The 12,894-nt window shown below is 40.4% G+C and overlaps 1 protein-coding gene across 1 annotated transcript in view; it reads left to right on the top strand.

The window, feature by feature from the left end:
• agpat5 (1-acylglycerol-3-phosphate O-acyltransferase 5 (lysophosphatidic acid acyltransferase, epsilon)) overlaps positions 1-12,894 on the top strand; it is a 152,764-nt gene that overhangs the window by 38,169 nt on the left and 101,701 nt on the right. The window contains exon 4 of the mRNA XM_072251125.1: positions 8,317-8,406. Coding sequence (XP_072107226.1) covers positions 8,317-8,406 — 90 coding nt within the window. The remainder of the gene's footprint in view (positions 1-8,316; positions 8,407-12,894) is intronic.

Genomic DNA, 12,894 nt, shown 5'->3' on the forward strand with positions numbered 1-12,894 from the left:
CCTGGGGGTTACTATTGACAGGAACCTGAACTGGTCTAGCCATATATACAGAGCAGGCCAAAGTCTAGGAATCCTGTGGAGTGTAACTCACCTCCTGACTCTCCAAAGCCTGTCCACCATGTACAAAGCTCAGGTCAGGAGTGTAATGGAAAACTCACCACCTGCTTGGATGAGTGCAGCTCCATCAACACTGAAGATGCTTGACACCATCCAGTACAGGGCAGCCCACTTGATTGGTATCCCTTCAACAAGCATCTAATCCCTTCACCATCGATGAACAGTTGCAGCAATGTTTACTATCTACAAGATGGACTGCAACAACACACCAAAGTTCCTAAGGCGGCACCTTCCAGACCTACAACCACTACTATTGAGAAAGACGAGAACAGCAGATACCTGGGAACACCACCATTTGGAAATCTCCCTCCAAATCACTCTCCATTTGGACTTGGAAACATATCGTTGTTCCTTCATTGTTGCTGGTTCAAAATCATGGAATTCCCTCTGGAACAGCACTGTGGGTATACCTGCACCTCAGGACTGCAGCGGTTCAAGAAGGCAGCTCATCGTCACCAACTAGGGATGGAAAATAAATGCTGGCTTAGCTGGCGACGCCCACATCCTGATAAATATTGCAAAGACTGAGGTTAAAATATGGAATGATGGATTCAAACCACAGGTTGAGTGTGGGCAATTTAATTGAATGTAAATTGATTCTACAATATGAAATAGAAAAGCAGTTCGCATGAACATGGTATCACTTGATTGTCAGAGAAATCCTCAAATCACTAATTTTCAGGTTAGTTTATTTCTATTTTTGTTAGCATCCATCATCAAGGACCCTACCACCCAAGCCATGCAGTCTTCTCACTGCTGCCATCAGGGTGAACCACCAGGTTCAGGAATAGTTATTGCCCCTCAACTATCAGGCTCTTGAAGCAGTGGGATAACGTCTCTCAACCTATAACTTCCCACAACCTATGGACTCACATTCAAGGACTCTTTATCTCATGTTCTTGATATTTGTTGTCATTAATTTTATTTTTTCTTTGTGTTTGCACTTTGTTTTTTGCACATTAGTGTTTGTCCATCCTGTTGGGTGCAGTCTTTCATTAATTCTATTATGATTCTTACGTTTACTGAGTATGCCCAAAAGAAGACGAATCTGAGGGTTGTACTTCATATGGTACTTTGACAATGAATTTACTTTGAACTTTGAGCAATATATTAATGTGAGGGAGATGTGCCTTCCTCACTTGCTTTGATTTGTTTATGGTTAGACCATATGATTGGCTATTAGCTGCCTCTGAAGTGGCATTAAAACCACTCACTGCAACAGTTGAGATGCACAATAAGTGCTGACGTCAACTATTCACATATCATGTGGAAGAAAATGCCATAGTAGTAATAGTAGGAACATAAAGGAAAAATAGACAATACGAAGATAAGTGGAGGGGCAGGTCGTTTTGAGGAAGTCGCGAGGCTAAAGATGGATAGACAGATTAGGAAAGTGGGCAAAGAAGTGCCAGATGGAATACATGGTTATGTACTTTTGGTCGAAGAAATGAAAGGGTTGACTATTTACTTAAATGGAGGGAGAATACAATAAACCGAGGTAAGCCTACAAGAGGAGAGACTGTACTAGATAAGCCTACAAGAGGAGAGACTGTTCTTGATTTGGTATTGGGAAATGAACCTGGTCAGGTGTCAGATCTCTGTGGGAGAGCATTTTGGAGATAGTGATCATAATTCTATCTCCTTTACGATAGCATTGGAGAGAGATAGGAACAGACAAGTTAGAAAAACGTTTAATTGGAGTAAGGGGAATTATGAGGCTATCAGGCAGGAAATTGGAAGCTTAAATTGGGAACAGATGTTCTCAGGGAAAAGTACGGAAGAAATGTGGCAAATGTTCAGGGGATATTTGTGTGGAGTTCTGCATAGGTACGTTCCAATGAGACGGAAGTTGTGGTAAGGTGCAGGAACCGTGGTGTACAAAGTTTGTAATAAATCTAGTCAAGAAGAAAAGAAAAGTTTACAAAAGGTTCAGAGAGCTAGATAGTGTTAATGTTTAGATTATGAGGACACTCGGTCCTCGTTTATTGTCATTTAGTAATGTATGCATTAAGAAATAATACAATGTTCCTCCAGTATGATATCACAGAAACACAAGACAGACCAAGACTAAAACTGACAAAAACCACATAATTATAACATATAGTTACAACAGTGCAAAGCAATACTGTAATTTGATGAAGAGCAGACCATAGGCACAATAAAAAAAAGTCTGAGTCCCGATAGCCCCATGATCTCATGCAGACAGTAGAAGGAAGAAAAACTCTCCCTGCCATGGATCTCCAGCGCTGCAAACTTGCCGATGCAGCACCTTGGAAGCACCCGACCACAGCTGACTCTGAGTCCATCCGAAAACTTCGAGCCTCCGACACTGAGCACCGAGCACCATCTCTGCCGAGCACTTCGACCCTGGCCCCGGCTGCCAAGCAACAGGCAAAGCCGAGGATTCGGGGCCTTCCTCTCTGGAGATTCTGGATTGCAAAGTAACAGCGGCAGCGAAACGGGCATTTCAGAAGTTTCACTAGATGTTCCTCCATGCTGCTCACATCCGTCTCCATCAAATCAGGATTGTGCATGGCACCCTACTTGACAAATAACAGACATTCATCACCGGAGTGGCCACTGCGCGCTGCGTCACGCCACCATCTTCTTTTCTCTAGAAGATTATAAGGCTAACAGGAAGAAGCTTAAAAAGGAAATTAGGAGAGCCAGAAGGGGCCATGAGAAGGCCTTGGCGGGCAGGATTAAGGAAAACCCCAAGGCATTCTACAAGTATGTGAAGAGCAAGAGGATAAGATGTGAAAGAATAGGACCTATCAAGTGTGACAGTGGGAAAGTGTGTATGGAACTGGAGGAAATAGCAAAGGTACTTAATGAATACTTCAGTATTCACTATGGAAAAGGATGTTGGTGATTGTAGTGATGACTTGCAGCAAACTGAAAAGCTTGAGCATGTAGATATTAAGAAAGTGGATGTGCTGAAGCTTTTGAAAGCATCAAGTTGGATAAGTCACCTTGACTGGATGAGGTGTACCCCAGGCTACTGTGGGAGGTGAGGGAGGAGATTGCTGAGCCTCTGGTGATGATCTTTGAATCATCAGTGGGGGTCGGAGAGGTTCCAGAGGATTAGAGGGTAGCAGATGTTGTTCCCTTATTTAAGAAAGGGAGTAGAGATAGCCCTGGAAATTATAGACAAGTGAGTCTTACTTCAGTGGTTGGTTAGTTGATGGAGAAGATCCTGAGAGGCAGGATTTATGAACATTTGAAGGGGTATAATATGATTAGGAATAGTCAGCATATTGCTAATGGAGAAGATCCTGAGAGGTTTTGTCAAGGGCAGGTTCTGCCTTACGAGCCTGATTGAATTTTCTGAGGATGTGACTAAACACATTGATGAAGGAAGAGCAGTAGATGTAGTGTATATGGATTTCAGCAAGGCATTTGATAAGGTACCCCATGCAAGGCTTATTGAGAAAGTAAGGAGGCATGGGATCCAAGGGGACATTGCTTTCTGGATACAGAACTGGCTTGTTCACAGAAGGCAAAGAGTGGTTGTAGACAGGTCATATTCTGCATGGAGGTCGGTCACCAGTGGAGTGCCTCAGGGATCTGTTCTGGGATCCTTACTTTTCGTGGTTTTTATAATGGACAAGGATCAGGAAGTGGAGGAATGGGTTAGTTTGCTAATGACACAAAAGTTGGAGGTGTTGTGGATAGTGTGGAGGGCTGTCAGATGTTACAGCGGGACATTGATAGGATGCAAAACTGGGCTGAGAAGTGGCAAATGGTGTTCAGCCCAGATAAGTATGAAGTGTTTCATTTTGGTAGGTCAAATATGATGGCAGAATATAGTATTAATGGTAAGACTCTTGGCAGTGTGGAGGATCAGAGGGATCTTGGGGTCCGAGTCCATAGGATGCTCAAAGTAGCTGCGCAGGTTGACTCTGTGGTTAAGAAGGCATATAGTGTATTGGCCTTCAATCGTGGAATTGAATTTAGGAGCCAAGAGGTAATGTTGCAGCTATATAGGACCCTGATCAGACCCCACTTGGAGTACTTTGCTCAGTTCTGGTCGCCTCACTACAGGAAGGATGTGGAAGCCATAGAAAGGGTGCAGAGGAAACTTACAAGGATGTTGCCTGGATTGGGGAGCATGCCTTATGAGAATAGGTTGAGTGAACTTGGCCTTTTCTCCTTGGAGTGACGGAGGATGAGAGGTGACCTGATAGAGGTGTATAAGATGATGAAAGGCATTGATTGTGTGGCTAGTTAGAGGCTTTTTCCCAGGGCTGAAATGGTAACCACGAGGACACAGGTTTAAGGTGCTGGGGAGTAGGTACAGAGGAGATGTCAGGGGTAAGTTTTTTACGCAGAGAGTGGTGAGTGCGTGGAATGGGCTGTTGGCAATGGTGTTGGAGGTGGATATAATAGAGTCTTTTAAGAGTCTTTTGGATAGGTATATGGAACTTAGAAAAATATGGGTAAGCCTAGTGATTTCTAAGGTAGGGACATGTGCGGCACAACTTTGTGGGCCGAAGGCCCTGTATTGTGCTGTAGGTTTTCTATGTTTTAAAGGGACTTGAAGGTTAATTTGCAGGTTGACTCTTGGGTGAAGAAGGCAAGTTCAGTGTTCACATTCATTTCAAGGGGACTAGAATATAAAAGCAAAGATGTACTGTTGAGACTTTATAAAGCACTGGTGAGGCCTCATTGGAGTATTGTGTGCAGTTTTGGGCCCCTTCTCTTAGAAAGGATATGCTGAAACTGGAGAGGGTTCAAAGAAAATTCACGAAAATCATTCCAGGATTGAATGGTTTTTCAGATGAAGAACATTTGACAGCTCTGGGCCTGTATTGATTGGAATTTAAAAGAATTAATGTGGCCTCATTGAAATATACCAAATGGTGAAAGGCCTCCATAGAGTGGAGGCAGAGTGGCTGTTTCCTCTGGTGGGAGTGTCCAAGGCCAGAGGACAGAGTCTCAGAGTGAGGGGTGTTCTTTTAGAATGGAGTTGAGGAAGAATTTCTTTCTCCAGAGAGTGGTGAATCTGTGGAATTCTTTGCCATAGGCAGTTGTAGAGGCTGAGTTGGTATGTATATTTAACCTAGAGGTTGATAGATTCTTGATTGGTCAGGGCATATAGGTATATGGGGAGAAAGCAGGAGATTGGGGCTGAGAGAAAAAGTAGATTAACCATGATGAAATGATGGAGCACACTCGATGGGCCAAATGACCTAAATTTGTGCTCCTATGTCTTATGGACCTGTCGGGCCTGTTCAGGATTCTTCAAAGGTTAACTTGCGGGCTCAGTTGGTGGTAAGGAGGGCAATGCAATGTTAGCATTCATTTCCAGAAGGGTTTGATATAAAATCAAGGATGTAATGCTTTGGCTGGGTAAAGTACTGTTCAAAGTAAATTTATTATTTAACTACACATATATCACCATATACAACCCTGCGATTCATTTTCTTGTGGGCAATCACAGTAAATAGAGGAAAAACAATTGAATCAATGAAAGATCATGCCCAACAGGAAGGATTAAAAAAAAATGCAAAAGACAACAAACTGCAAATGCAAATGAGAAAAAATATATTGATAAGTAATAGATATCAAGAACATGAGATGGAGTCCTTGAAAGTGAATGAATAGGTTGTGTGAACAATTCAGTGGGGCAAGTGACTAGTAGGTCAAGAGTCTGATGGTTGAGGGGTGATAACTATTGCTGAACCTGGTAGTGAGTGCTGAGGCTCCCCATACCACTTTCCTGTTGAAGGAGCGAGAAGAGAGTATGACCTGGATAGTGGGAGTTACTGATGATGCGTGCTGCTTTCCTGCAACAGCGCTCTGCATAAATGTGCTCAATGGAGGAGATGGCTTTAGCCGTAATGGACTGGGCTGTTTCAATTACCTTTTGTAGACTTTTCCATTCAATGGCATTGGCATTTCCATATAAGTCCGAAATGCACCCAGTCTTTTCTCTCCACCTTACATCTAGAGAAGTTTGTCAAAGTTTTAGTTGACATATCAAATCTTTGCAAACTTTTAAGAAAGTTGAGGCACTCCATGTTTTCTTGGTAATTGCATTTACTTACTTGCCCAAGATGGATCCTCTGAAATGATAACAAGGAGAAGTTTAAGGTTGCTGACCCACTTCACCTCTTATTCGCAGATGAAGGCTTTGGTTAGTCTGTACTTGGAGAATTGTGAACAATTTTGCGATCCTTATTTAAAAGATGTGTTGGCACTGGAGAAGGTTCTGATGAGCTTCATGAGAATAATTCCAGAAATTCAAGGGTTAACGTATGAGCTTCACTGCTCTGGGCTTAAACTTGCTGGAGTTTTGAAGAATGAAGGATATCATTGAAGGGCCTTGATAGAGTGGATGTGGGTAGGATTTTTCCTATAGTGGGGGGGATCTAGGACCAGCTTTAGAATAAAGGGACATTCATTTACAACAGAGGTGAGGCATTTCTTTAGTCAGAGGATGGTGAATCTGTGGAATTCATTGTCACAGACAGTGGAGTATATTTCAAGTGGGTGTCACTAAGTTCAAGATGAGTCAGGATGTCAAAGGTTACCAGGAGAAGGCAGGAGAATGTGGTTGAGAAGATAATTTACCAGCCATGATGGAATGGCAGAGCAGACTCAATGAGCTGAGCGGCCTAACTCTGCTCCTGATCCTGTGGTTTATCTTGTCTGGAGCACCAGAGTCTGAGGGAACATCTGATGGTTTATGAAATTACAAGAGATATTGAAAGGGTAGGCAGTCAGAATGTTTATCCTGGGTCAAAATTCCAGAAGATGTATATTTTAGGTGAGCTGGAATCAGCTGAAGGAAGATGAGTAGGGCAAGTTCTTATTTAGATAGTGTGGTAAGTACTGGAGGAGGTTTCACGGGTGGCGTGGATGCTGATGTAGTGGTGATCAAGGGGCTTGTAAGTTAGCACGTGAATATGCAGGGATTAGGGAGAGAAGATACAGTGCAAGAGGGTTGGGGAACTCTGTAGGAAGCAGGAATAGGTACGAGGTGAGAACAGGTGAGTATATGGGGAATGGGAGAGATACGGTGTTATGGGGGTGGGTGGGAGTCTACATGGGAAGCAGGAAATCTACAGGGGGGAATTTAATGGAGAGACAGTTATGTTGGATATTATTGCCTGAAACGGGAAAACTGAGCTGAATGCTAATACTCATAAAAGTTGCTGCCTGGCCTGCTGCGTTCACCAGCAACTTTTATGTGTGTTGCTTGAATTTCCAGCATCTGCAGAATTCCTGTTGAATGCTAATACTGAATACTTCATTATATCGTGTGTAAAATTTAATTTTAGAGAAGACTACTGGGGAATGAAAAAAAGGATACCATTGTTAAAATGGCAGACTAGATTGCATATGGGAAGTGGTACTGATTTTACATTTTGTTCACTAGAGTTGCTTTTAATTAGAGCCCTGCATTATATTTTCAGGAAATTTTATGAAAATGGCAAATAAGCATAAAACGTCAAACCACTCTCTTCAAATACAGGTGGCACTCGGGTCACAGATTTTGTTGTGGCTTTAGTGGGGAAGAAATTGACAACAAAAGCTTGTTCAGGCAATCAAGTTTCAGGCTGATATGCTTCATATTTTGTCTCTTGATGCTCTCATTAAATTAACTGTGTTGACTAAATACAAGCTCTGAATTGAAAATAATGTTCTGGTGCTCCAGTGAAAAGACATATTTAGGAATGGTTGGGGGGGGGGTTTTAAAAAACCTACATTTTTAAAGGTTGGTGCAATATCTGATTATTTACATTAGTGAAATGCACCAAGACTTCAGTGCATTCCAGCAGCCAAAAGTCAATGTTAATACAGTTTTAGGATTTTCTAATGTGCTTACCTGTATTCAGATTTAGTTTAGGATTTTTAACAGAAGTATAAAGAATTATCATGAGCTGGGACATAATTTCATGCATATGTGCCAACAAGCAGTACAGCATTTGGACTTGTATACCATTTAGACTGTTGTGCTTTTTCACTTTTGAAATTAGCCTAAGAATTGCAAATTAGAAAGTTGGCCCTGTACTAAAATGAGCAGAACTAATGAAGCTTATTCACGGATAGTTTTCTGTTTATGCTGTTACTATCAGCTGTTGATCACTTTATTGTCAGTTATGTTGCACTTCTAAAAATTCTATTATGAAACCCAATGAAGTTGCAGTGAAGAATATCTAAATATAATTTATTGTATGTATTGTATTCTAGCATGGAGGAATATATGTCAAGCGAAGTGCCAAATTTAGTGAAGAGGCAATGACAAGTAAACTACACCAACAGATAAAGTCAGGTACTCCAGTAAGTATTTCAGTATTGTTTTAACTTGATGAATAAATATCACCAAAAATTTATGCGTTCCTAGTCATGTTTTTATAAGTGCAGCTGTATTTATCATTGCTCCCGGTTCTCTGTGACATTTTCCTAATCCTCCTCAATTTTGGGAGTTGAGATTTTTCTCATTGGTTGCTAAGATTTTTGTTGTATTGAAGAATCTACTTTGTGCAGTAACTTAATACTCTCCAATCAAGAACACTACACCCAAAGGCCCAGAAGGGCTCCTGAAGATTGATGCTGTTCTGTGAATTACTAAAGTAAATGAAGATATTTGCAGTACATTCAACTGGTTAATAATTAAGTAACTCTGAAGGAAGCTGCTTCCTTTTGACGTAGATTATATTGTAGGCTAGTTATTTAAGGCTAGTTTCCAATATTTTGGTGTCCATGCCATATTAAATTTATTTTAATCCCAGATGAGATGTTGCAACATTACTAGGGGCGATGGGAGTGTGGAAGGGAAATGGTTTATTGTAAAGGGTTAGATCTTTAGAGTAGGAGAGGCTGAAGGGCCACCTTTTTGAATTTTTTTAAAATTGAGAGGCACATATAGAAAATTTAGATGCTCTTAGATGAAAACATGGACATGCAGGGAATGGAGTGATTGTGGAAGAACAGATTAGTTTAATTTGCAACATCATGGGTATGCACTGATAATGGGCCTATTATTTAATTATTGTTTACATAATGAATTGGAGTTAAAATTAAAATCTGAATTTTTATTTGTGTCTCAAAATAATTTTCTTCTTGGAATTTACTGGTAGACTAGCTATTCAGTATGTGAATCATTTTAGTTTTGAATATTTCAGCCCAGGATGTGTAACTTATCAATGAATTACGTCCATTGTTAAATTTGTCTTCAGTGGCTTCATGTATCTTCCTGCAAGTTGATTGTAATTTGATCTGGAAATAATACCCTCCACCAGGCACTTGCAGTTTGATTGAAAAGAGCAAAAAAGTATATATTATTCCTTAAGCAAGCATCTGAAAGTATTTATTAATCCCTGAGCACGCTTGTCAGAATGGCAAATTACACACTGGATACAAAATAGTGCAAAGCGAGGCTGAATTTAGAAAGATAAATGGAGAAAAGTGGAGTAAAAAGCTTTGGAAGATTGAATTCCGAAATGCCAATTAAAATCCAAAGGAAGAAGACCACAATTGTAATGGTTATTTTAAAGTGCTAGAAAGTACTGTAGTGGGCTTACTTTGTATTATCAGTACATGTACAGGAGATAGTGAGTTGCTGCTTTTGTGGAATAGATGTAGTACAATGTCTTAAAGTTTCAGTTGAATTTGCTAATCATGGTCAAGATTGTGTCACCATTGCAATTTTTGGCCCATTATTATGAATGCTGTGTATGGAGCCATGTTAAACTGTCATCTCCAATAACAATTCAAAGAAAGTGCTAAACCAAAACTAATAATGCTTATTTGCATGTATTTTCATACCTTTAAAAAAGGCTGCGTGTATTATAATTTTTTTCTTGTACGTGCATTCATGTATTGTCTTAAAGGGTTAGATTGATCTTGGAAAATGTCAAAAGGTCAGCACGATATCATGGGCTGAAGGGCATGTACTTTGCTGTAATGTTGTATATTATAAAGGCACACATAGTGGGATTCAGAGCTAAGTTTTCATACAGCTAGTGGTGGGTGTGTGGATCTCCCTGCCAAGGTGGTGATAAAGGAAGATACATTAAGGACATTTAAGAGGCTCTTGCATAAGCACATGGATGATAGAAAATTGGAAGGTATGTAGGAGGGAAGGGTGAGATTGATCTTGCAGTAAGTTAACGGGTTGGCATAACATCTTGGACCAAAGGGTCTGCACTGTGCTATATTGTTCTACATTTGAAGATGTTGTGGCCATTGTCAATAATGTTATGCATTGACATTTTTCTTTCAAATGTTTAATGTGTACCAACTACTTTTATTGAATATCAATCTGAAGTGTTCATCGGGGATTAAGTGATGTATACATTGTTTAAATGCTCTAATGCTCAGTGGGCTCATTCCTATCTTGAACTCTAATTGCTCCACTGTCGCTGAGAAGTTGTATTTGCACCACAATTCTGTATGTCATTCATTGTGCAAGCTAAATTTAACACACTATTAATTTTAAGATGGATAAAACAAGTTTATTGAAGATTTATTTTCAGCTTCATTCTCCTGCCAGGTGACATTTCCCATGGTTCTAGTGAAAGATGGAACCATTGCAACATTTGAAGAAAAAATATATATACATTATTTTTATTTTCATTTTCAAATGTTGCAATATGTATATTACACACACGTCTGCACTTATATTGGGAGAATGTGCAAAGAAGTGGAAGATAGAATAAGGTGTGGAAAAGTATATGGTCATACACTTTGGTAGAAGGAATAAGGGCATAGACTACTTTCTGAACGGGGAGAAAATACAAAATTTAGAGGTGCAAAGATACTTGGGAGTCATCGTGCAGAATTCCCTGATGATTAACTTGCAGGTTAAGTCGATAGTAAGGAACACAAATGCAAGTTTAGTATTCATTTCGAGGGGATTAGAATAAAAGAGCAAGAATGTAATGCTGATACTTTATTCGGCATTGGTCAGACTGCACTTGAAGTATTGTGAACAGTTTTGGGCTCCTTATCTAAGAAAAGATGTGCTGGCATTGGAAAATGTCCAGATAAGAATAGCAACTCCTCTCCTATGTCCTGATTTATATGAGGAGAAAAACAAATTAGTGCAGCCCATTCTCTTTAGTTTTCCATGCTTATTATCACTTAAGTGAGTTTCCTGTAAATATACTACATGGGCTTGTTCTTTTTTCATTTTAATTTGAATTTTACTGCGTTTGATTGGATTTAACAGCCCAATGACATTTTAAAAAAATGAATTTTACTTTGTCTTTCGCCATGTATATGTATCTGTCAATATATCATTGAAATTAGCAGAATAAAACTTAATTGATCTACTCCTTGAACAAATAAGAACCGAGAAACGTGAATAATTAAAAAAAAAGGCAACAAAGGTGTGATTCCAAGGCTGAGGTCTCTAGTAGATGACCCTGGGTTGAGCTAGAGGAAATGTCTAGCCGTGGGGGATAGCCTCTCCTCCCTGTGAGTTGGGGACCCCCATTACAGTACCCATAAAAGTAAGTGAACAAGTCTCTGTCCATTACACAGAAAAGATTTCCCTGTGTATTCCTCCCATATATATTCTCATTTAGGTGGGGGGAAAAAGGAGTGAATGAATGAATTAAAAAAATTGAGTAATATAAAATCCACATTATGGTAAGTATTTCTTGAAATAGGTATAGCCTGTCTATTTTTGCTTCTGTTTATCTTATCAACACTTTTAAAGTTAGCCAAACCTTATGGCTCTTCTGGAGGGGGTGAGGGCTGTCTTCGGGAAAACTCAGTCTCTTCCTGATATTCTCTTGCCCTCCTCCTGTCCCCTGCTTTCTCGGTTCTCTTACTATTTCCCAAGCAGATCGGGATAACTGCTCAGCCAGGCTTTTCCTTTGTTTGATCACGCTGTCGGGCAGCCCGCTGTTCCTCATGTTTGTAGTCGCCTCTTCCACTGTCTGATACAGTTGCATACCATCTTCATAAAACACCTGCAGTTTAGCAGGGTACAGAGTTTGGAATCTAATCTTTCCTTGCTTTAATATTCGCTTTACTACAGAGTATTCTTTACGTTTCTGCAGGACCGCCGGGGGGGGGGGGGTAATCTTGATTGAAATATATTAATTTCCCGTCCAAAAACACTCTCCTTTTACCCCAGGCCCTTCGTAGAATCTTCACCTTCGTATTATATCGAAGGGATCAAATTACTATTGAGCGTGGCTTATCTTCTGTCTCCAATGGGCCTCGGGATGAGCGCGTGATGCGCCCTCTCAATTTCAAGCTCCATAGTGGGACTCCATCATAGACAAGCCCTCCGCTCCTTCGGGAACATTGTATATCCTGATATTTTTCTGTCGTGATCTTCCCTCCTGGTCAGACAGTTTACTTTCTTGTGGATTTAATATTTTTATCATCTTACTTAGTATCCGTTTAGATGTGAAGGGGATGTTTCCCATAGTGGGTGAGTCTAGAACCAGTGGGTACAGCCTCAGAATAGAGGGACGTCCATTTAGAATGGAGATGAGGAGGAATTTCAGTAGCCGGAGTGGTGAATCTGTGACATCCATTGCCATAGATGGCTGTAGAGGCCAAGTCATTGGGTATATTTAAAGTAGAGGTTGATAGGTTCTTGCTTAGTCAGGGTGTCAAATGTTCTGGGAAGGTGGCAGGAGAATGGTTTGCGAGGGATAGTAAATTAGCTGTGATGGAATAGTGGAGCACACTCGATGGGCTGGTTCTGCTCTTAAATCTTATGATTTTATGGTCTTACTATCCCTAACATTCGGTATGTATGTGGGAGGTACTTGATTTGCTGGGAACAAAGTCTACTGTGATTTT

The sequence above is a fragment of the Mobula birostris genome, chromosome 2, assembly GCF_030028105.1.
Source record: "Mobula birostris isolate sMobBir1 chromosome 2, sMobBir1.hap1, whole genome shotgun sequence".
Classification (NCBI taxonomy): Eukaryota; Metazoa; Chordata; class Chondrichthyes; order Myliobatiformes; family Myliobatidae; genus Mobula; species Mobula birostris.